The following is a 26,023-nucleotide window of genomic DNA, read 5'->3' on the forward strand; positions in this document are numbered from 1 at the left end:
GCGTGATCATTTAGATGTACTTCTTGAAGGGTCAGCTAAGGATGCCTGGAGGTTTTTCAATATGGAAGTTCATATCATCATGTAGCCATATTATACCATGTGCACTATAATAGGGAATTGACACAAATAATTCATCTTTTTTGTGTATGTATTTTTACATGTATATTTTTATTGGTTTCAGAAAGGATGGGAGGGGGAGATAGAGATAGAAACATCAATGATGAGAGAGAATCATTGATTAACTGCCTCCTACATGCTTCCCAACTGGGGATCAAGCCTGTAACCTGGGCATGTGCCCTGATCAGGAATCGAACCATGACCTCCTGGTTCATAGGTCAACGCTAACCACTGAGAACACCAGCTGGGCAAGAATTTATCTTTTGAAATAAATGTGCATCTGGACAAAATTGCCATATATTTTGTTATTATACACCAATTAGGTTTATATATAATGAAATGCATTTTCAATAAGGAAAATAGTACCATGTTATAAAAATGTTACGAATGCCATGGACTATAACTAAATAATTTGTTAGCCTGCATTACTATACACTATAAACTATAAAATTGATCCTCAATATCTTTTATAGGTTTTTCCCAGAAAAGTTGGAGAAGAAAGATAATTTAGATGGAGTTACTTTGTTTTTGACTTTTCACTTTTAGTGTGAAAATTTAATATAATGAAGTAATAAAAGCTATTTAATATAAATATACAATTATAAGATTTTTAAATATATTTAAAAGTCTACATATAAAATGTTTTCTTGTATACAGGGGTGGACAAAAGTGGGTTACAGCCCTAACCGGTTTGGCTCAATGGATAGAGTGTCGGCCTGCAGACTGAAGGGTCCCAGGTTCGATTCCGGTCAAGGGCATGTACCTTGGTTGCGGGCACATCCCCAGTAGGGGGTGTGCAGGAGGCAGCTGATTGATGTTTCTCTCTCATCGATGTTTCTAACTCTCTATCCCTCTCCCTTCCTCTCTGTAAAAATGGGTTACAGTTGTTTGTATGAAAAATACAATAATAAATAATAATACAAGAAAGCTGTTTCCCATACTCACAACCGTAAAACTACTCTTGCCCACCCCTGTATATCTAGTAATACCTAACAAAATAAAATATGAAATGATGAAAAAGTCAATCATTTTAATCATTGAATTGTACACATTTTTAAGATTCTTTATAGTTACGTACATCTATGCAGGATAATGATTAAATGAAGTTGAAATAAAAATGAATGAACAGCCCTTAGCCATTGAGTTGCCAAAACATGGAGTTTGTATAGTCTTCCCTGGGCCTTTAACTCATTCTTAACAGAATCCTTTCCTTTAAAACCATTTTCTTAACTGGTATCATCTTTATCTGAAATTTTAATTTGTTTTGGTAATGTATGCCACCTTATATTTTCTTTATATAACATTTTAGCTTTTTTTGGCTAATAGTAAATTGGTTCTCACCAAAGTATCATAAAATAAAGTTAGCTTTTTAAATTTCTGAAATGCTTTTTTAGTAAGTCAGTTGTTAAAATCTTCTAAATGTACATTGATTTGAAAACACTAAGTAATTTCAGTTGATGGTGCCATTGTTCTGTGATATTTAATCACACTGCCTGGTGTGAAGAAAGAATATCTGTAGCATAACTCTCAATTAAATTATCAACAGCACATCAGTTTGAAACTAGTATATAAAAACAACAATAGGAAAGTAGTTGCTCCACGGGAAATAAAGTGTATCAGGTCGGGGAGAAAAGGAAAGACATAGATGTGACAGATGCTTTAGTGTAATGCCTAAGGTGCTAAAATTTTACCGATGTTAATAACAGACAATTTTGCCTTTGTATTATGGGACAGTATGTATGCATTTTCCAAAATACTCAAGCAGTTTTGGGAAGCACATAGCAACTCAGTTTTTTAAAATTTCAACTTATGCTTTTCTTTTTCTTATATAAATCTCAATTAGGTAAAATAATCTAGGTGCTTTATTAAGTTTGCCTTGCGCATGTATTAGTAGTATTTGTCTTCTGGAAAATTGAAAAGTAATGAAAAACTAAGTTCTGAGATTTTCTGTAAGAAAATCTAACCCAGTTTCTAATAGAATATATGGGATGATCTTAAAATCCCATTGTTCAGGGGAATGGCTACTATAAATATATGAACTATGCTAAGTGATTAGAGACTGACAAAAAAATACTTAGATACGTTGATTATTCTAATAAGTATAAAATAAATGATATACCTAATGTATCTGCATTGTAATTTTTGGCCTATAGGAGTATAGGGGGGTCACTAAATATCTTGTACATACTATACATTTTACTGTTTCAAATGATGGGTAAATTACGGTTCCTTGAGGATAATTAAAGGATACATTTTTTAGTTTAGTACAATTTTGATTTTTAGCAGTTTTGTTGTACTAAGTCTGCCCAATTACTCTTACATTGGAACCTCTCTATTTCGCCCTTGGAACCTTGAGTTGATGATTTAATAGAAATATTTGTGATATAGTTTATACTCACAGTTCTACCTTTATAGATGTGGAAGTTGGAGTATGTCTTTGCAGGGTCACAGGAATTTTGGACACTTGCCTTTAATCCTCAAATCATCATTAATTTCTCCTTTTGCAGTCCACTCATAATCTTTTAGGTCTAACCAGCTATCACAGAAAGTAAAAAACTAATATCTATAAAAACAGGGTTACTCAAGGTAGAGGAGTCATCATTTTTCATCTCCAGTATTTCTTCTTTACTTTATACCCCTTTTCTCTGGTAGATCTGCAAGTCATTCTTAGTTAGATCATTCTTAAGATCTCAGCTTTTACTAACTTTTCATTCAAGAAAAATTCATACTTAAGGTCTAAGAGTTGAGACCATTTCATTAATATGTGAAAGGATGTGTTGTTATGCGTTGAGGGGCAGGGCTAGCTAACCTCTCTTGGCACCTCCAGGGAACTACCCAGCTCTGCTGGGGGAGCCGCACACAGAAAAGGAAACAGTTACTACTCCACGGTGAGTAATCCTGTTTTCTCCTTATTTCACCTTCTGACTGTTTTCTTTGAATTTTTAAAAGCTTATGTGTCAGACATGAAAATAGTTCTTATGCTCAGCATAAATTTTCAACCTAGCACTATGTAAGATTTCTCTTTCTTTACTTAGCAACCTGTTATGCCCATGGTAGAGGAAGAGCTAGCTTGTCATTTGTGTCTATTGCTATTATTGATGCCTAGGATTGAATTGCATAACAGAACACAGAAATAGGCCAATTGTCTCTTGTGAAACACTTCGTAATCTTGACTGGAAAAAATATCTAGTGGCTTGGTTTTATACCTTTAGGTTTGTTTTCATTTGGGAGGGGAGTGATTATTGGAAAGGGTAGCTTGTTCTTTCACTTACAGACAGGAAGAGTTATTACTGTTTGCGGTTGTTTTACGACAGTTAATCTAGCTTTCATTTGCATATTTGATTTGTATATTTTGTTTTTATGTTATTAGTCACTGCTTCCCTTTTCACCATCTTTTTCCTCCAGTGATTGTTTTCAGTTCTACTCTGATCACATCTAAAGAAGATTGCCATCTAGTGGTACCAATTACGTAGTTGTGGAAACTTACAGGTCCCATCCCTCCTCCCACCCCCCGCCCGGTGGCACACATATTGAATAGATCTTGTTATAAATTAGATGGCCTGGTACTATTTAGTTGATTTAACTTTATTATTTATGGATGGTATTATTTATAATATGTTGTGTTGAAATTACTTGTCAGAATTTTATTTAGTTCTTATGTCAAATTACTCCATGTAAAATGAAACAGTGAATGTGAGAAGAATAAATTTCACTTGGGGTGGGAAAGTGATGGTATTTGATTTAAGTTATATATATTTCTACTATGGCTTTTAATCAGAACACAGATCTATAAGTTGACAGTATTTTAATTCTATTCAGCTAAGATGTTCATAACTAAAAGTTACAAGAGCAGTTTTAAGTAACAGAGTATGGATGGCTGCACATGACTTATAAAGTGGCCACAAGAGATAAATAGGTCATGACTAGAGATTTCTTTTAGAAAATTATTCTTTTAGAGATCAGAAGAAGAAAAATGGTATAAATATGTTTTTACACTTGCGGAGAAACATTTATTGTAAAACATGTCAACCCAAATGGAGTTCAATAAACTTATTAGATAAGAGATCAGTTAAAGCTGAATCTTAGATAAATAAGCCTAAAAGGAATTAGTGATGGATAAGAATAAACAAAACTGAAATATATGTCTAACCAGATGCCTTCTCTACACTTGAGTTCTGTAGATGTACTTTAATTTAGACTTTAAAAATAAAAGCCTAAGTAATTTTTATTTAAATGGGTTACTTAATACTATACTTTAAAATCCCATGCTGGCTGATATTTTTAAGTAATTATAATAACTGATCATCTTTCTTCAAATTTTTTAATAGGGAAACTATTTAGAGTGACACGTGGATTTTAAAAATTGGTATCAGGGCTTATAGTTGAGACTTGTTTTTAAAAGTGATTACAGTGTAATTGGTTACTGGGATCATAAATGCATACCAAAAAAACCATTTCAAATTACCAATTAATAGGGTTGGTTTTTTTTTCATTTGTTTGATAGGTTCTCCCCCCTCCCTTTGGATATAGTAAAAATTGTTCTGAGGTTTGCTGTAGACATTGTTTTTTATGTTACCTGTAAGACTAATTTTGTGATAATTAAAATGTATGCTTGGTTCAATATTATTTGGTACTAGGTATGGACTGGGTATGGTACAATTGTATTACTACTTTAGTAAACTACTTTTATTTATAGCAGCAGTGAGGAGACGTCCTCTCATGTGACAGCTCATGACAAGCACCTCCCCATCCTCTACCAAGGGAGGTTAGGCCAGGGTGGTAACAGTCTATGCTTTTTGCTTGTTACTGCTTAAGCACAGCCTTTTTCTCTTTGCTGGTGAAATCTAGTTTCAGTAGACATGGACTCCCCTTTACATTCATTTTTAAGGAATCTTATTTTTACTGACTAAATTCTGGGTACATATCTATTTTTCAGTCATACACAATTTTACAGAATGCTCAAGTTTCCAAGTTTTATGTAATGAAAACCAGATTTTGAAAAAATATATTTTTAATGATTTCAGAGAGGAAGGGAGAGGGAGAGAAAGATAGAAACATCAGTGATGAGAGAGAATCATTGATTGGCTTTCTCCTGCACGCTCCCTACTGGGGATCTAGCCTGCAACCCCGGGCATATGCCCTTGACTGGAATTGAACCTGGGACCCTTCAGTCCATAGGCTGACACTCTAGCCACTGAGCCAAACCAGCTAGGGCTGAAAACCAGATATTAAGAATTAGAATTTGAACTTGAAAATCTCTGAGAAGCAAATTAGCATTTTATATTATAACCCATTACCATTCTTTGTTTATACTCTGTAGGCTTGGTTTTGAATCTTGTGATGATACTGTTTTCATCCTAGGCATAGATTATGGGGAGGGACATACTTATAATTGGCATTTTAGTAATCTTGATGTTATTACTATTTAGATAAATCCCAGAATTTAAAACTATGAAATATTAAGGTAAAGATAATTTAACATATGAAAATACACTAGAGATGGAGTGTGTTGATTTTAAAGTGTTTTCTTCATTACAAGGCTGTGTAATTCATGAATGATGAGTAATAACTGTAAAATTTCTGTTTGTTGCTACTTAGCCCTTATATATGCTTATCCCTTGTTTTCTTGGCATTTGTGCCTGTTTCTCCTCTTAGAAAGTAATATCTCTTTGTTTATTAAAAGTTATTGAATTCAGTCTCATATTTTGATATAAAATGTTGAAAATTAAAGTATTTTTGTAGAAAATTTAGATTTCAGTTACAAAAGTTTGTATTTTCCAATACCTGTTCTCACATACCTAAAAAGTGACTTTTCATTTAATAGATTTAACTAGTTCAGTTTATTTCAGTAACATGTTTCTTTGTGATACATCTTTAACTAGGAAATGCAGTGGGTTTTTGTTTTTTGTTTACCTCTGAACATCTTCTGAAGTAGTGGCATTTTTCTGCAGATGGTAGGAGAAATACGTTTGGCTGGTTTTAAGAGGAAGGGTATTGATTGTCTAAAGAAGCTTGTCTGCTATATATTCTACAATAAAATTTGATTGACTACTTTTTTTGGTGACTACTTTTAACCTTTACTATGCTATTACAAATCTGACTTTCCTTTGTATAAATGTTTATCATCAGACTTAAGCTTTTACACTTGACTATAGAATATCAATACAACACTCATTTGGGCAGTGAATCACTCCCCCCAAAGTCATTAAATGTAATTAACATTTTCTTTAAGATGAATACTATTGTTCTTACTGATGAAAGAGATAGCATCTATCCTCACAAGGATAAAGTAAAGAATTGAAGTATTGAAGATGGGAAATCTGTGTTTGTTAAAAGAGCACCATCATCTTTGTTTTGATTTAAACATTCTAGCAATGACATTTTTCCCTTTAACCCTTCTTATTGGTATTATTAATAAATACAAGCACTCTTGTTTTTGTACAGGGTTCCAAGTATGGTGTCCTTAGAAGAGACAAAGTTGTATACTGGACTTGAATATGGTATGTGAATCCTAATCTGAGTAAATCTGCGTAGTCTATTTTTTTTGGTCAATTACTCTAAAGGGTTAAAATGGAATAATTTTGTGGTTATAATTTTCCTATGCTCCTTTTTATATGTAAAAGTGAATATTAATTACACAATAGTTATATTTTTCTGGAGAAACTAGAAAATTATTATATAAGGGTAAGCTAGTACAAGATAGAAATTTGGGTCAGTAAATATTTGGATATTTTCTATTTGCAGAGGCAGACTTTCATATACTGTAATATTCATTTATAGTTAGGATTGTTTTAGAATGATATACTTGATATGAATGAGAATATTATAACCTTTATATATTCTGACTATCTCTGTATTTTTCTACCATAGTTAAATTTCATATAAATATTTATGCAAAGCATTTTATTCTGTTCATTTAATGTTCTGAATCTAACATTGGTAGAAATTTGACACACTTCCCTATTGCTGGATTAACACTAGAGTTAGTTGCATTAATTGCTAGAGTAATTTTAGCTTGCTTGATTTGGGTCATCCATAACTAATTAGAGAATCCTATGCATTTATGGTCTCTAGTTAGTGAATAGAGTCTTTGAAATATTTATTGGCAAAGATGGGTTTTTTTTCCTCCCTCTTCCTTGCCTGTCTAATCAAGTTTTATAAGCAGGTCATTGTAAATGTGAAGGTTATTCTATATATTGCTTAATCATTAATCCAACTATTATGAAGGCCAACTCACTTGTTTATTTTTCTCCTGGATACATTATCTCTTCTTTAAACAAACTGTTGATAAAAACTTCAACAGTATGGAAGTGTTTCAGTGTCTCTAAAATACCTTCTCATTTTTCTAAAACAGATTTATCCAGAGAGAACCACCGAGAAGCCATCGCTAGAGTCATAAGGAAACTTCTTAGTAAGTACATATATGCATTTTTTTACTAATAAATATTTAGAATTTAATTCTGTAACATATGTGCTTTTACTTAACATTTTTCATTCTCAGTAGTGAAAATATCACACGGTGTTTTTTTCCTTAACTAATAGACTTTTAATATATTAGGAGTACTGTAGTAATTCAAAATATTTTAACCAAAATCTGATTTCTTCTCCTCATATAGACCACATACTTAATAATTCAGAAGATGACACCAAGTCATTGTTTCTTATCATAAAGGTACAGTTGTCACCTAAAGTTTCATAATTATTAATAGGATAGGTTTGATGCAATGACTTAAAAATATAAAATTTGAAATTTTTTGACACAGATTATTGGAGACCTTTTGCAGTTCCAAGGATCTCACAAGCATGAATTTGACTCCCGTTGGAAAAGCTTTAACCTAGTAAAGAAATCAATGGAAAATCGGGTCAGTATTTTCCCCTACAACTCTGAAATAATATTTTTAAAGATGTGTAATGTTGATATAACCACCTGATTTAGTGATTATTAGGCATAGAGAAGAAGTTGACATAAGTAAAAATAGTAGATTTTTAAGTATGATATCATGATATAATCAAAAGGGTCCTAGGAAAAAAATATTTTTCTGAAATAAACTCTTCTGTCTATTTCCACAGTCTCTGAACTCTCAGTGGGAATTTGGAGTGTGGTAACTTGGCAATGGCATTGAAACTGCCTTGTAAGATCCTGAAGTACTGAGTAAAAGATAGGAATTGTCCAAAGGCACTTTATGTAGATCAGAGGAAAATAAGTCTAAAGGTTGTGTTAGTTTCTTATGTAGGCAAGAAATGCTAGACAGAAGGAATCTACACTAATAAAAGAAAGATGCAAATTGACCGTACCTTTGTGACACCCACCAGCCAATCAAGAGTGAGTATGCAAATTAACCCAACAAAGATGACAGGTTAATTTGCATACACAGCCGCTCCAGGCCTCTGGGCAGCGTGGGAAGGCAGAAAGGTGTCTCCAGGCCAGAGCAGAGATGGTGCTGGCAGCCAGGGGAAGGAAGGCCCATTCTTGGCACGAATCTTCGTGCATCAGGCCTCTAGTCCTATATAATGAAAGGCTAATATGCAAATCGACCTAACAGTGGAACAGACCATCACTGTGACACATGGTGACCACTAGGGGGCAGATGCTTAATGCAGGAGCTGCCCCCTGATGGTCAGTGTACTCCCACAGGGAGAGCACTGCTCAGCCAGAAGCTGGGCTCACAGCTGGTGAGCACAGCAGTGGTGGCAGGGCAGCACTAAGGATGTCGTGGGGAGCGGGCCTAAGCTGGCAATTGGACATACCCCAAGGGCTTCTGGACTATGAGAGGGTGCAGGCTGGGCTGAGGGGACCCGACCCCACCTCCCCACTCCCCCACCCCCGTCCTAGTGCACAAATTTTATGCACTGGGACTCTAGTGGTATATAAAAGGGAGGTGTTACAAACATGGCTTGCTTTAGGAAACTGGCTGTTGGGAAGAGTCGCAGGTGCTACACCAGGTCATTTATAATTTTTTCCCCAGAAAGTGCTTTAGTTTTATATTCAGGGGTGTCATTAAAGATTTTTAACTAGATCTGGCTTGAATATTAGAAAGAGCAATATTCAATTGAATGAATTTTGAAAAGCTCTTTTACCGCTGTGAAAAATATGCAGTAGGAGATTGAGACTGGAAATAGGAGGTTGGTTAAAGTATTTTAATAGCCCAGATGGAGAAATAGCCAGAATCTGGTCACTGGCATGAAGATGGAGAAAAAGTGTTTTAAAAAAGAAGGAATTGCCCTAACCGGTTTGGCTCAGTAGATGGAGCGTCGGCCTGCGGACTCAAGGGTCCCAGGTTCGATTCCGGTCAAGGGCATGTACCTTGATTGCAGGCACATACCCAGTAGGGAGTGTGCAGAAGGCAGGTGATCGAAGTTTCTCTCTCATCGATGTTTCTGACTATACCTCTCCCTTCCTCTCTGTAAAAAAATCAATAAAATATATTAAAAATAAAAATAAAAAAGAAGGAATTGTGGGGACTTGATGACCAATGTGACTGGGTAGAAGATTGGGGGTGAGGGAGAGCTTAAATGATAATTTTCAGAAAAATAAAAGGTATTATATTCTGTAGTAAGCACACACAGTCACCTAGGGAGTCTACTTATAAATGTAACTGAGTCCAGAAATTTTCTTTGTAGGCTGTTTGTGTACTTTGACCAAATAAGAACCAACTCCATTGCTTTCTATTGCTTCCCATGCATGAATCTATTCATAATTTATCAGAAAAATGGGGTGTTGGATGAGCCATTTAAAGGGAATATTTCTGTTGTTATACATAAAATTGATTGAAATAGTACATTTTAAAATAAACCTGTTGGCTTTAGAATAAATGAACAACACCAGCCTGCCGTGACCTTCTTTGAACTAATTTTTCATTAAGGGCTTCAGGACAATCCACTGTTGTGGTCATTTAGGGAAAATGTTGAAGTGTTTTCTACTTTATCTTTCAGCTCCATGGGAAAAAACAACATATTAGAGCACTGTTGATTGACAGAGTAATGTTGCAGCATGAGGTAAATATCTTTTTAAAATCAAGATGACTTCTTTAAATGACAGTTTTCCAGATGAATATTTAATTATTTGTGTCACTTCATAATTAAATGAGCTTTTAGTACAAACTTTTGAGATTTGATTTACATTGATTTTTCGTAGCTACGAACACTAACTGTTGAAGGTTGTGAGTACAAAAAGGTACATCAAGATATGATCAGAGATCTTCTTCGTTTATCTACAAGTTCATACAGTCAGGTAAGGCCTAGTCTAAACACCACTCTCCCCACTCCCATTTTATTACATGCAATCTAAATATCCCCGTGTTAACAAGGGAGTTTAAAATTTATTGGCATAGAGAACATCTTTCAAATCGTAAATATATTCATGCTAATTTTGCTAGTCTTTTAAAAATAATTATTATTTTTTCTGTGTGTAATTGCTTCTCCAATTAAAAAAAAATTAATTGAAGTTGATGGATAGTGCTAGTGTAATGTTGCTGCCACTTAATTAAATCACATCATAAAGGCCATGTAATCCCTCCTAGGTGTTATGTTTGGATTTTAGGAAGCTGCTACCATGTAAATTATGGGGTCTATCCTTTAAGGTAGTATGGGACCAAGAGATTACCTCTAATCATGGAAAACTGAAAAAAGTAAAGAGATTCATGTACAGCTAATTATTGTGTATTTATAAAATAATACAAATTGGAAAACTAGTCTCTAACCCAGATATTTCACCTAAACTTACTTTGAAAAGGATTTAAAATATGTACTATGTGTTGTTTTTATATTTACACTGAATATTTTGCTTGTGTTATAAAATATGTGGTGATAACATTGGTATTGAAAAAATTAAGTTCTGTGTTTTAGAGAAAATCAGACTTTTCATTAAGAGTAACTCGGAATAAGAAATTTAATATTCTGCTGATTGTGTTACTGATGAAATGCATACTGGTTCCATTCAGTCTCTCCTTTATAAAAAACATTTGTTCTTATGTAACCTAAGTCGTAGATATGGTTGGTGGTCATGCTTTCCTTTTGATAAAAGATAATTACTTGTTTTTGTTAAGGCATTGCTTCGGTATATTTTTCTATTATAGTATTTAAAATTTTACTTTATGATAATTCATTTAGAAGTTTTTGTAGTTTGTCTACCATTGAATAAAAGTCCTCTGTTAATAATACTCTCTCTAGGTCAGAAATAAGGCTCAGCAAGCATTTTTTTCTGCCTTGGGAGCATATAACTTCTGCTGCAGAGATATCATTCCCTTGGTTTTGGAGTTTTTACGACCTGACAGACAAGATGTCACACAACAGCAGTTCAAGGTACAGTTATTTTTTGTTTTGTTTTATTATAAAAATTTTCAAACATACAGAAAAGTTGAAATAATTCTTCAGTGACTATCTGTATGTCCACCATTCAGGTACTGTCTTTACCATATTAAAGCTTTATTTACTTTATCTCATATCTTATTTCTTCAGCCATCTTATTTTTTTATGTATTTCAAAGTAAGTTGAAGACATCAGTGTACTTCACAGGTACAATTTATTGTTTTCTTCCCAATTATTAAATTATTTATCAAAACCATTGTAGCGGTTCTCAGCCTGAGGGTCGCAACCCCTTTGGCAGTCAAATGACCCTTTCACAGGTGTCGTCTAAGACCATCCTGCATATCAGATATTTACATTATGATTCATAACAGTAGCAACATTACAGTTATGGAGTAGCAACGAAAATAATTTTATGGTTGGGTCACAACATGAGGAACTGTATCTAAAGGGCCAGAGGGTTGAGAACCACTGATTTATACCATCAGATAGAACTGGGCTGATTCAAAGTGATTTTATGAGGGAGAATTGACAGGACTTGCTAGTTGAATGTGGGGGGGACTGAAAAAAGTAAATTATTAAGGTTCTGCATTGTACACCTGGTTGTTGGGTACATCAGAGAGAGGAGACTAGATTATAAATTAATTTGTTTGGACAAGTTTAATTTGAAGTAGTTTCAATAAACTAAGAGGCAAGGCAGTTAGACACCTGAGTTTGGATTTTAAAATACTGTTTCAGTGTATATTGATGATAATTAAAATCTTTAGACATGGGTATGAGAGCCTAGGACAGCCGTGGGCAAACTACGGCCTGCGGGCCAGATACGGCCCGTTTGAAATGAATAAAACTAAAAAAAAAAAAGACCGTACCCTTTTATGTAATGATATTTACTTTGAATTTATATTAGTTCACACAAACACTCCATCCATGCTTTTGTTCCGGCCCTCCGGTCGAGTTTAAGAACCCATTGTGGCCCTCGGGTCAAAAAGTTTGCCCACCCCTGGCCTAGGAGGAGAGTAAGGCAGGACCAGGGGCAGGTGTTGAGAAAACTTCATTAGAAGCTCAAGTGGAAGGGGTAACTGAGAAGGGAAAGGTAATAAATACATTAAAAAATGAGGAAGAATGACAGACGATAAGGAGACTTCTTTCTAGAAGGGAAACTCAACCAGTACTGTCAGTTGCTTTCTGGGAAGAGTTAAGATGAGAGCTAAACAAGTTCCTTGAAATTAGCCTGTAAAAACAGGTCAACAAACTATAGCTTGCGCTCAGTCACTTGCTTTTGTAAATAATGTTTTATTGGAACACAGCCATTCCTTTATGTATTGTCTATAGTTATTTTATGCTACAGTGACAGATAAGTAGTTTCAACAGAAACTGTATGGCCAATTATTTACTACATGATCCTTAATGGAAAAAAATGTGCTCCCCTCCCCTCCCCCCAATGTAGAAGGTGTAACTCATTGGGAGGTATGTTATTGATCTTGTTGAAAGCATTTTAAATGTACAAAATCAGATTGGTTAAGTAATATCAAAATTGAAAAATGTCTATTAGATCAGTATAGGTGAGCTTAACAGTGACCTTAAGAGGACCTGTAAAGGAGTACAGCATCAGGTGGGTAAGAAGTCTGATCGGAATTTAGTTAGGGTGAATGTTCAGGAAATGTTTTGGTACTAATTGTTCTTTTCATTGAAAATGTAACTTAACTGTCATCAGAATCATTCTGATAAATTGAACTTTTATGACTAGAAAATACACAGTATAGTTAAGTAACCTTGTTTTTATATACTTAGGAAAATACGTGGGAAAGATATATTAACTACTTCAGAAATATATTATCCGAATAGCCATTTTTTGAGCTAGCCCCCTATTAAATGACTTAGAGAAAATATTACTGGATGACACTTAATTAATGTCAAGTTCAAATTTCTAAAAGTAACATGCCAAACAAATATGTGAACCTATTTTACTAAAACAGAATCAATAATCACTGTTTAGTAAATTTAAAACCATCATGCAGGTGAGTGGCTTCTTAGTTCCCATAATTATTTTCCTGCAGGGTGCCTTGTATTGTCTCCTTGGAAATCACAGTGGTGTATGCTTGGCAAACCTTCATGATTGGGACTGTATTGTACAGACTTGGCCAGCAATTGTTTCTTCTGGTCTTAGCAAAGCCATGTCCCTGGAAAAACCATCAATAGTGAGACTATTTGATGACCTGGCAGAAAAGATTCATCGTCAGTATGAAACAATTGGCTTGGACTTCACAGTAAGTATAACCATTTCTTAATTCAGATTTTAGTGGAAATACTACCCTGTTAAAATGCTTTTCTATTTTTCTTACCTTTTTTTCTGTAATAATGTTCTTGATAATTAATTTTTAAAAGCATTTGTTTTGTTTTCTTTGTGATCTTTACTGTAGATAGCAGGGTGGAGTAGGAGGTTGGAGCATGGCCAGGAGTGAGCTAGACTGCTCTCTTCCAAGGGGCCACAAAGGGTTACTACATTGTTGTAATTACCATTATTCCCTGTACACGCTGTGGCCTCATTTTTCAAAGAATTGATATTTTAGAGTGCGATTCATACTAGCCCCTGGGTTCATAATTTATAGTGAAGAAAATTGAAATGGAATGATTTGACAAATGAAAAAGTAGAGAATATCAGGTTCCTGGGTGCTCAAATGGAGAGATGTAGCAGTAGATCATCTACAAATCTTCCTGTGCGTATTAGGCGCCCATCAGAATCAGGATGGCTAAAAGAGATGTGAGCACAGTTGAATGCTCCTCTTCTTTAAAGTGGTTATGTTTGATATCTGTCCTCTGGTTTAAAAATCACTGCTCTAAATGTATTCCTTTTTTATTAAGCAGTTTTGCTATTTACAGCTGTCATTAGATTAAACGGCTAAAAATTTTTTTAATTGAAATGTACTTCACATTCCAGACATTCACTCAACAATAGTGTATTCATAAGGTTGTACAACTATCACTACTCTTAATTCCAGAACCTTTTCCTCGGTCAAAAAGAAACTATATACCCAGCAACAGTTACTTCCCAGTTCCCCCATACCTGTAGCCTCTGAAAATCACTCATCTACTTTCTTTCTCTGTGAACTTACCTTTTATGGACATTTCATATAAATGGAATCATACAATATGTGGCCTTTTATTTCTGGCTTCTTTCACATAACATAATATTGTCAAGATTCATCCATATTGTAGTATGTGTCAATACTTCACCTTCCCCCCTTGGCTTTTCTTTTTAATAAGATTCCCAAGTCATGTGTTGGAATAGCAGAATTACTTCAACAATCAAAAAACCCCTCTACCAACCAGATAATGCCTAGCTTAGAAGAAATAAAAGAAGGACTTAGACGCCAACAAGTAAAGAATGCTGATGCCCTAAGGTAATTAAACTTGCCTACTTGTCAAAGAAGATTACTTTATGGATAGTGGGTTTTAGATATCTCTAAAATATAGGTAAACCATAACTATGCAATAAAATTTACACATTGATTCTGTAAAAAAAATACGAAAATTTAGGAAATAATCATTGTGAAGATCCCTGATTGACACTTTTAGCTATGGAGTTGGGAAACACCATCTTAAAATAAACTTAATCTTAATATCATATCTTTTTTCAGTGTGAATTCTCTTTGATTTTTAAGTACAAATATCAGTCATTAAAAACTAACTCATGAACACATCTCTCATAGCACTTATAAATAATTGCTTTTTGGTCAGATTTATACAAATTGGGTATCAGGGTATCAGTAACCTATTTCTAGATTTTTGAGACCAAAGCATTTCAGTGCTTCAGTGGTAAAACTCAAGCAGGGGCCTTCCTATCTTGATTTGTTTCTCTGCCTTCTGAATATGATTATTAATTTTTTCCAGTATCTCTATATAAAAATAATAAACTTTTATATATAGTAGCCTACCTTATATATATACTTGGAGTGCCACATGGGCAAACCACTCCCAACTAATTGATCACTACTCACAAATTGACTTTTGAATGTCCACTCAGGAGCAGTTGAGTTGCTCTGTACCTAGCATAATACTTTTTTTGGTTTTCTTTGTACCTTTCATGTTCTTTTCCCAGTGTCTCTGTTCATCCATTTGCTTTTACTCTGGTTTGCTTCTCACCAATGAGAGGGTGAATCTAGCCAGAATTTGAATTATATTATTACTTTATGTTCATTTTCGTACTTTGTTAAAACAATACCTCACCTGAACTTTTTTTTTTTTAAGGAACTATGAAAATTTGGTAAACACTTTGCTAGATGGTGTGGAACAGAGAAATCTGTAAGTACAAGAATTTTTTAATTCTCAAAGCTTTTATTTTAAATACTATAGGAGTTTTTTGTCCTGGAGGCCTTGAAAGACTGTATCACAAAATATTGTGGACTGATTCATGAATTTACAAGACTAAGAGGGGAAGTTTGGGGCCAATGATAGGAGGGATGTTCTTCAGTATACCTATTTTAATTTGGGGTAATTAAAAATGTTTCAAACTCAGTTGTGCTTTTTTTGTTTTGTTTTTGTTAAAAAGTGGCTTTATGAGCAATGTGTTTTGTGATTTTGTTTTCCCCTTCCCCTTTTTAGGCCCTGGAAATTTGAGCATATAGGCATTGGGCTTCTGTCTCTACTCTTGAGAGATGACCGAGTATTACCTCTTCGTGCCATACGTTTTTTTATTGAGAATCTCAACCATGATGCAATTGTAGTTCGAAAGGTAGATATTTTATTTTAGTTACAGTCTTGGGTTTGAGAATTTTTACCTCACGTGAAGCCTTTAAATTCTTCGCAAACAAGACACACTTAATAAATATCTTGGAGTGCATTGATATGAAGCCTACTTCTTTTGGTTGAGATATGATAGCTTGGCTAATAAATACATGAGGACATGTTCGGACACTACCTTTCAGCACTGGGGATATAGCAGGGAGCAAGTTTATAGGTTAATGGGAAAGATTGACTTTGACGAGTTAATTATATGAAGTGTTACAGGAAGGGGAAGATGTCCGAGGATACAACTTTTTGGTTTTACTTGCAAAGAATTCGAGGTGGGGTACAAGGTGGGACTGACCTAGGCTGGTACATTGGAGAAAGATCCTTAAGAAGTGTTTTGGCTGAAATTTGAAGAATGAGCATGTATTGGTGTAATGAAGAAAAGATCAAAGTTTTCTAGGCAGAGACTAGCATGAAGGTTGAAGGTTCAAGAGTAAGAACTGTAAGAGACTCCTTCCAGGTCAGATTTAGCACTCATATGTGCCACCAGGTATCACTGGGTGAGGTATTTCTCTGCTCTTGAAAGAAATCTAGCCTCTGCTTTGATTAAGGCAGGCAACCATTTAAGAGATTTAAAAAGTTGACACATCCACCTTATTTGTTTCCTTTCCAGATGGCAATCTCAGCTGTTGCTGGTATTCTTAAGCAGCTAAAAAGAACCCATAAAAAGCTGACCATCAACCCCTATGAAATCAGTAAGTACTACCAAATGTAATTAATAGTGCTTCTCAGCAGACTTGGAAGCTTCTTTCAAAATATGTAGTTCTTGATTGCAAATATTTTTCTATACAAACTATAGAAGTATAAAAATATTTTAATACAAAGTTTAAAATATTATAAAGGAAAACAGTTAGTTGGCTTAGTAAAAACTAGTGATATACATGGTTGGTCTTGCCTGTGCCAGTGTAAGAGAGTCCTGTTATGAAGACAAAGGCATACCAATCCTATTGATTAAAAGTTGAGAATAATTATTGCACACATATTTTTAAGTTTATCAAATGTAATTTGTTTTTTCCTCAGGCGGATACCCTAAATCCACCCAAATCCTTGCTGGTGATAGGCCTGATAATCATTGGTTGCATTATGATAGCAAAAGTATACCAAAAACTAAAAAAGAATGGGAGTCAAGTTACTTTGTGGAAAAAACTCACTGGGGATACTACACCTGGCCACAGTAAGTACGACTTCCCATGCATCTTATTATTAAGCTGATTATCTCTGATATAATTTGTTTTATCTTTGAACTTCTGGGGATGTTCAGAAGCACTTGAAGCAGTTAGAAGGACTCAACCACTAAAAATACACACTCTTCAGGCTTTTCCCTCTTCCTCTTTTTCTTTGCTCCTGCCGATGCTATACCTTGATCCTGCCTGTTTTCTTGTTTTTCTACCAAAGCCCTTAGGCTTCCTTAGTTGTACCACTATACATGTAAGGTGTTTGTTAATAGCTGTTCTTAATCATGTTCCTACCTGTTAATACTAAACATGCCTAAACCAGCCCAGAGAAATGCTTGTTTATCTCTTATTGTTGACTAATTTGTGTCATAAGGACACAGTGATCTGACAGATTTTTTAAGGCCAGGACTGTTAGTGATGTATTCCTATCCCCAAACATGGCATCTAATTAGAGTTTATTAAAAGTACCTTCTAATGCATTCTATTCACGAAGCTCTGATATATTTTCTTACTTGTATTATAATTTAAACTCTTACTGTGTAGGAATATGGTTGTTTATGCTGGTGTGGAAGAACAGCCCAAGCTTGGCAGGAGCAGGGAGGATTTGACAGAGGTAAGGATTCCATTTTCACCATGAGTTAACACTTGCCCTGGTTCAAATGCAACTTACTTGTAGCCAGATACATTTCAAATTCAGTTCATTTTTCTCCCCAATCTGTGTGTTTCAGTATAGCGCTGGGTTAAATACCAGTAACTGTGTACTCCCTTACTCCACCCCACCCATCTCCCTTGTTCTCCCCTATTTTGTTAGACCAAGGTGTGGCTGGAGTCTTTTTGTATCTAAGGTTACTCTCAAGTTACTACCTCTCTTGGCACTCACTTGAGCACTACTGTGTATAGTTATTGGCTTGTTTTTTTGTACCATTTCTGTCTAATAAGCTTCTTGAAAGGAAGGATAATGACTGGCTTTTAGTTTTTTATTGTATGTAAATGATAGTTCTCCAGTACATAGATGTTTATAGATTTAAGTTAGAACTCCTTAGTCCTCATAAATCATTTGTCAGCTTGAAAGTTGACTTAAGGCCTTTTAAGTTTGTCTTCCTCAATTAAATTACTGGTGTAGTAGATGCATTTTCTAATTCTGAACAAAGTTTATATTTTAACTTCTGATGCTATATAAATATGGAAATAATTTGCTGGAGTTTGGTGTGCAGTTTGGGGATTTTTTGTAAATTGCACACAAGATGGTACAGGAGCATAAAGCCTTCATTTCCTAAGCAGAAGGTGTTTTGGTTTTAATTCACAGTTTGAGAAATAGAATCCATACTTGAAGATGAAGGAAACTTAGCTACTCTTATGGATTTTGCATTTTTAGGAAGCAATATATTTTAGATATTAGAAAGCCTCTATGAGAATTAAAAATTCTTTTTATATATATATATATTTTTTTTATTGATTTCAGAGAGGAAGGGAGAGAGACAGAAACATCAATGATGAGAGAGAATCATTGATTGTCTGCCTCCTGCACGCCTCCTAGTGGGGATTGAGCCTGCAACCCCGGCATGCGCCCTTAACCCGAATCAAACTTGGGACCTTTCAGTCTGCAGGCTGACGCTATATCCACTGAGCCCAACCAGCTAGGGCTGAAATTCTGTAGAACAAAAATAGTAGCTTACTGTTAGATATCAAAACTTTATAGATGAATTTTAATGTTTTCAGAATTGTTCTTAAATACATTTTAAACACTAAATGTTCTTTTTCTTTAACTTTACAGGCAGAACAGATCATATTTGATCATTTTTCTGATCCTAAGTTTGTTGAACAGTTAATTACTTTTCTATCTTTAGAAGACAGAAAAGGAAAAGATAAATTTAATCCTCGACGTTTTTGCCTCTTTAAGGTAACTGTTATTTATATGCCTTCTTCATAAAGCTTAGTGACTGTCAGTTTGTAGGTTTATACGTTTTAAAGTATTTGATCAAAGTTTGAGTTTAGTCATCTTATTTTCATTTAAAATGGTCCTGGAAGTTATGCCAATCATATTGATTTTGCCTTATTGTCCTAGCACTCTATTAAAAAAAGTTTTTTCCCTTTATCTTTGTAATTAGCAGTTGAAACAAACAAAAAACTCACAAAACTGGATTCATTTGATCATGTGATTTTTTTAAAGGATGTGTGTGCTATTTTTAAGGTCAGAAAGATTATTAATTTTTGTCCTATTTATTAACAATACCTCTAAGTTAAAGTGATAAGAATACTGTCATTTTACATGTCACAATTAAATATAAAGTTCTAGAAGGGAGAACTGGGTGTGTTTTTTTAAGCACAGTGGTAATATGGTACACAAATGGAGATGATAGTCATTTAAGTACCGAGGAACTTTCTTATCTTTGTTTTATAGGGTATATTCAGAAATTTTGATGATGCCTTTTTGCCAGTGCTGAAGCCCCATTTAGAACGTTTGGTTGCAGATTCACATGAAAGCACCCAGCGATGTGTTGCAGAAATTATAGCTGGTTTAATCAGAGGTTCTAAGCATTGGACATTTGAAAAGGTGATGTATTTGTACAGCACGTTCCCTATTAAAGCTACATTTTCCATTTATGTAGTAAGTCCCAACACATTAGGTTCATTTCCATTCATAGTTGATGCATTCAACAAATATTTGCTGAGTTCCTAATAGAGGTGAAGAACCACTTCTCCTATTATGGAGTAATTTGTATGAGTAAGTATGCAGTGAAGAGAACATGAATAAGTGCTTCCAAATTGCTTGAGTATCTTTATTTTTATTAATTTATTTATTTTGTAATAACATTTTTATTGATATCAGAGAGGAAGGGAGAGGGAGAGAGAGGTAGAAACATCAATGATGAGAGAGAATCATTGACCGGCTGCCTTCTGTATGCCCTCTACTGGGGATCGAGCCCACAACCTGGGCATGTGCCCTTGACCGGAATCGAACCCGGGACCCTTCAGTGCACAGGCCGACACTCTCTCCACTTAGCCAGACCAGCTAGGGATCTTTCTTTTTTTTAATACACTTATTTTTCTGCTTGGCTTTGTTAACATCATAAAAGAGATGAAACCTATTCTTTAAATTGTTTTTTCATCTGATGTAATAATGAAAGTCAAAGTATTCATATTTCCAAAAATAGCCATAAATGCACTCTTGAACTTCTTACTGGAACAGTGTTTGATACTAATAATGTTTAGGTTGTGTTTATGTAATGTTTAGAATGACATATTAATAAAGTAATCTGCTAAAACAAAAAAAAAATTGAAATGTTCAATTCCATATTGCTTTTGAGTATAAGTCACAACTCCCTGGTATATAGACAAATTCAATATCTTTTAAATTTTGAATTATTTGCCAACATTAGGGGGAAAATCAGGATATGTCATATAAAAATATTTGTTTCTCTTGAAAAATACAAAGGTCCTAGAATGCTGGTTCCACACTATTGCACTGTATCTGTTGCTGGTGCTACTCCTGGGCTTCTCCTTCATGGGGCACTCTCTAGTTCTCATTAAACCGCTGCTTCTCAACCCCTTGCCCCATCTACACAGCACATTTGGTCTTATAGGCACTTTGAGATTGACACCCTTCTTTTGAGTATCCTGCTTTTTAATTGTAAAATTTAGTTCATATATCAGCCCTAAGGTTAGTTTCTTAGCAAAATGCACTAGGCTGAAAATAACCAGGATTAAAATGTCTGCAATGCCTGAATATAACTTAGGCCACCATTTCCCCAAAGGAAACACACAAATCTTGTTTTGGGCCAACTTAATTACACATACTTTTGGAAGACCTATGAATGCTTTTTAATATGTTAATTTATTTATATGTATTAGTATCCCTGATTAAGTAAAACTTTGTTAATTTGTATTATTGACTTTTTCCTGTTCACATATCATGAAACAATTTTATTTGTTTTATTTATTTTTAAAATATGCTATTGATTTTAGAGAGGAAGGGAGAGGGGGAGAGAAACATTGATCTACTGCCTCTTGCACACCCCCTACTGGGGATCAAGCTGGGCATGTGACCTGACTGGGAATTGAATTGGCGACCTCTCAGTGCATGGAGTTGACACTCAGCCAACTGAGACACCCTGGCCAGGGCTCTTATTATTACTTTTAATCAATGCTTGGTGCTACCACTGGAAACATTATCCCAAGCCCTCCCTCCCCATTTGTCCTTTTGACTCAAGTGCAGTCCATGGACATCACTAGGTAGCTTGTTAGGAAAGGAGGATCTCAGGTCCCACCCTGATCTAGTGAGTCAGTCTGCATTTGATCAAGATCCCAAGGTGATTTGTATTCTCATTAAACTGTGATAAGCATCTATACATATATTTGCAGTCTCTGTATAACTGAACATTTCTTAAAGGCTATTGATAGTAACTCAAAACTTGCTGTTTGAAGATTATACTTCAGGCTAATAAGAAATTGTCTTAAAATGTCATACCTTCCGCCGAAACCGGTTTGGCTCAGTGGATAGAGCATCGGCCTGCGGACTGAAGGGTCCCAGGTTCGATTCCGGTCGGGGGCATGTACCTGGGTTGCGGGCATATCCCCGGTGGGAGATATGCAGGAGGCGGCTGATCGATGTTTCTCTCTCATCGATGTTTCTAACTCTCTATCTCTCTCCCTTCCTCTCTGTAAAAAATCAATAAAATATATTTAAAAAAAAAAATGTCATACCTTCCTAAATTAGGATTCAATTATATGATCTCAATAAGCATGAATTTTTTAAAGAGATTATAGTCCTTAGTCACAGAATTTTTAAAAAAATTATTACTGATTTTATAGAGAGATAAGAAGGGAGAGAAAGGGATAGAAACATCTATAAGATACATCATCAATTGGCTGGGGATCGAGCCCACAACCTGGGTATGTGCTCTGACTAAGAATTGAACTGGCGACCTCTTGGTTCATGGGTCCACATTCATCCACTGAGCCACACCGGCTGGGTAAGCACACAAAATTTTGAAATGATGGAGGTTTTATCCAGCCCAGTATGCTATATTATTCAAAAATTTAAAGAGAGAACTTCTCTTTAAGAGAAATTATATGATTTTGTAAGGGATCATATAAGGGGTCTCCTCTTTTCTGAATAATTTTTTGGAAAAACAATCACATTATAACTGGGTGTGTGTGATGATAATATAGTAAAGTTACTTTGCTGGATTATTTAGGTGTTCTAAGAAGTAATTTTTTTTAAAAGAAATAATTTAAATGCAATATCAGTTTGTGTGTTTATATGTTTTCTGGAAAAGAGCCGAAGACACATGTTCTGAGTATTTTCCCATGCATTTTGTTTTGAGTAGGTGGAGAAGCTTTGGGAACTTCTGTGTCCTCTGCTTAGAACAGCGCTGTCCAACATCACAGTAGAAACTTACAACGACTGGGGAACCTGTATAGCAACGTCCTGCGTACGTTCTCCTGCTTACTTCTGCGTCTAACTGATCTATTCACACTCTTATACCTTGTCTCAAAATCTGTGAATTCTCATTATACCTCCTGAACTTGAAATTTTGCTCATAGTTGTGTCATTTTAAAATTATTGGAAATGGTTCTGTTTAATCTTTCAAATAAGCCTTGAGTGATAACCTTAAAAGATTATTATATACTCTTGGCCACAGTAATACATTGTTTTAGAACAGATGACAAGTCAGATAACTTAAATGTGTAAGAGCCAGATGATGCAAGTTTATCGGTGTTGTTTTTAACACTAAATATGTCCATAACTTGTATACTCTGATTTGAAGAAAATGCATTTAGCTAAAAATTTTCTCACTGTTTATCTTTTTAACATGAGCTATGATAACATATTTGGATTTGACTCACTTGTGACTTTTAATCTGATTTTCTTCCTCTATCCTTATATTTATAAATAAGATATATATTTATATTGATAAAATAAAAGCATCTGACTCATTCACAGCATTGTAGGACTTCTGTTTTAATCATTACTTTGTATTTCAACACAGGAAAGCAGAGATCCCCGGAAACTTCATTGGCTTTTTGAGCTGCTGTTGGAATCACCATTGAGTGGTGAAGGTGGCTCCTTTGTAGATGCATGGTAAATAAAAACAAAAACAAAAACAAAAAAAACAACTTACACAGTTCATAAAAGATGGCATGTTTGTGCTTGATGTATGAATGGAAGCGAACTGCCTACACCAGTGGTCAGCAAACTGCTGTTCATGAGCCACATGCGGCTCTTTGGCCCCTTGAGTGTGGCTCTTCCTAAGCCTTAGGATTACCCTAATTAAGTTAATAACAATGTACATACTTATATAGTTTAAGTTTAAAAAATTTGGCTCTCAAATTTCAATCGTACTGTTGATATTTGGCTCTGTTGACTAATGAGTTTGCCAACCACTGGCCTACACTCATTAAGGCTAGATAATGTAACTGGAGTTAACCCTTGATCAACATTGGTTCAGACTGTGCTGGTCCACTTTTATGCAGACTTCTCTCCCCCCCCCCCCAATAAATACACAGTTAGTCCTCTATATCCCCAGCTTTCACATCCAAGGGTTCAACCAACCTTGGATGGAAAATACTGTTAGGAATTCTCGGATGGAGAGGGTCGGCTTTTTTTATTGCCGGCTGTATGCATTATTCTATGCTATTTTATATAGGGGACTTGAATGTCTGAAGGTTTTGGCATCCACAAGAGGGTACTGCAACCAATCCCCCTAAAGATACTGAGGGACAACTAAAATTTGGGGGAAGTCTGAAGTTATATGGGGATTTTTGACTGCTCAGGAGTTGGCACCCCTACTCCCCTTGTTGTTTAAGGGTCAGCTATAAATCTTCTATGAGATACGTGATCCATTCCATACAACATGATACTAAGTACAGTTGTTTCTCAGTAAGGACAAGTAAGAGAAATGGAAGCAACCTGAACAATTCAGATATAAGTTAGATTCAGCCTTCGCCACTGTCAAGTCTTATATCAGAACTGCCTTTTGTGCCGTGACAGTAGTAGCTTCTTTCTCATAGCTTCTCATTGTTCACTCTCTCCTCTGAGGAAAGAAGAGAGTAATCGTATAAGGGAAAATATTCTTGGTGGTGTATAAGGAGCTGAGTACAAACTAGTGGATAAGAAAGAGAAATAGAGATAATCCTGTTAACAAGAAAAAGAATTGATTATTTTTCTTAATTAGTGGGGAAAATTCTGATGCTTAGAGATTAACTCAAATAGTATTCTGAAATCATTATTTCTTTTGATTGTAGTAGTGGAGATGATAAGAGAATACAGAAAAAATGATGCAGGAGATACAATAAAATCTTCATAAAGATGCTGTTTTGAATTTGGAGAAATGCCTACTCAAGTCTTTGCCCATTTTTGAATTAGGTTTTGTGGTTGTTGCTGAGAAAGTGAAACAATTTTCAGTGAAACACAGGCGTCATTAATCTATACCATCAGTATGTAAAGACTCTAACACAACTCTCCTGTGTTTTCATTTTAGTCGGCTCTATGTACTGCAAGGTGGCCTTGCCCAGCAAGAGTGGAGAGTGCCTGAGCTATTGCACAGACTGTTGAAGTACTTGGAACCCAAACTCACCCAGGTTTACAAAAATGTCAGGGAAAGAATAGGGAGGTAGGTATTATTTTCTCTGTGGTATGGTGTACTTCTTGAGCTCTTTTTATTCAATTTTAGTATCTAGGAATGCATACTGGTTATGTTACTATTGAGTTTCATAGTATGCTCTTCTTCAGATTTTGTTTTATATGGTGGTGTACACACTAGACAGGAGGCTCTGAATGTAAAATAGGGTGGCAGTGGGCTCACCAAGCCAGAGATGAACAGTCAGCATGCCCCGTGTTTATTACCTCAGAGTTGCAGGCACAGCACAAGAGACCTTCTCTAGGAATTGTCTTGGTTGGGTTATAGCTTTTGAGCCCTAGTTTTATTGAGAATGTGGGATCTCTTCTTACGGTGCCTATTTCATTTTATAGTGTGCTGACCTACATATTCATGATAGATGTTTCTTTGCCAAACACCGCGCCAACAGCATCCCCTCGTGTTCCTGAGTTTACTGCTCGAATTTTAGAGAAATTGAAACCCCTCATGGATGTAGATGAAGAAATTCAGAACCATGTCATGGAAGAAAATGGAATTGGTGAAGAAGATGAACGAACTCAGGGCATTAAACTCTTAAAAACTAGTGAGTGGCTAAAATTAGTAGATACTCACTTAAAAACAGACATTTATATTTTCCTAGGACTTTTTTCACTCTTTTTATTGTGATAAAACGTACATAACATAAAAGGTACAATGGCATCAAATACATTCACATTGTTGTGCAACCATCACCATCATCTATCTATCTTGAGTACTCTTTTCATCTTGTAAAATTGAAATTGTACCCATTGAGCAGTAACTCCTCATTCTCCCCTTGCCAAGCCCCTGGCACCCACCATTCTACTTTCTGTAAGGTTGGCTAGTCTAGGTACCTCATATAAGTAGAATCATACATGTTTGCTTTTTTTATTTTGCACAGTGTTTTTAATGTTTATTCATCTGTTGAAAGACATTAGGTTATTTATATCTTGCGCTATCGTGAATAATACTGCTATGAGTATGGGTGTGGAAGTATCTGAATCTTTGCTTTCAGTTCTT

The 26,023-nt window shown here is 35.1% G+C and overlaps 1 protein-coding gene across 12 annotated transcripts in view; it reads left to right on the top strand.

Moving 5' to 3' along the window:
* Positions 1-26,023, top strand: part of PSME4 (proteasome activator subunit 4) — an 85,084-nt gene that overhangs the window by 47,518 nt on the left and 11,543 nt on the right. For all 12 annotated transcript variants that reach the window (XR_004971839.1, XR_004971840.1, XM_036334569.1 and 9 more), the window contains 20 exons: positions 6,562-6,617; positions 7,472-7,528; positions 7,734-7,789; positions 7,881-7,979; positions 10,051-10,113; positions 10,253-10,348; positions 11,287-11,418; positions 13,479-13,688; positions 14,686-14,822; positions 15,670-15,723; positions 16,024-16,153; positions 16,823-16,904; positions 17,230-17,383; positions 17,928-17,997; positions 19,159-19,284; positions 19,786-19,938; positions 22,715-22,819; positions 23,378-23,469; positions 24,869-25,000; positions 25,360-25,568. Coding sequence is in view for 10 of the 12 variants with exons in the window: in XM_036334569.1 (XP_036190462.1) it covers positions 6,562-6,617; positions 7,472-7,528; positions 7,734-7,789; positions 7,881-7,979; positions 10,051-10,113; positions 10,253-10,348; positions 11,287-11,418; positions 13,479-13,688; positions 14,686-14,822; positions 15,670-15,723; positions 16,024-16,153; positions 16,823-16,904; positions 17,230-17,383; positions 17,928-17,997; positions 19,159-19,284; positions 19,786-19,938; positions 22,715-22,819; positions 23,378-23,469; positions 24,869-25,000; positions 25,360-25,568 (2,213 nt within the window). In the remaining 2 variants the exon portion in view is untranslated. The remainder of the gene's footprint in view (positions 1-6,561; positions 6,618-7,471; positions 7,529-7,733; positions 7,790-7,880; positions 7,980-10,050; positions 10,114-10,252; positions 10,349-11,286; positions 11,419-13,478; positions 13,689-14,685; positions 14,823-15,669; positions 15,724-16,023; positions 16,154-16,822; positions 16,905-17,229; positions 17,384-17,927; positions 17,998-19,158; positions 19,285-19,785; positions 19,939-22,714; positions 22,820-23,377; positions 23,470-24,868; positions 25,001-25,359; positions 25,569-26,023) is intronic.

The sequence above is a fragment of the Myotis myotis genome, unplaced genomic scaffold (assembly GCF_014108235.1).
Source record: "Myotis myotis isolate mMyoMyo1 unplaced genomic scaffold, mMyoMyo1.p scaffold_m19_p_14, whole genome shotgun sequence".
In the NCBI taxonomy this organism is placed as follows: Eukaryota; Metazoa; Chordata; class Mammalia; order Chiroptera; family Vespertilionidae; genus Myotis; species Myotis myotis.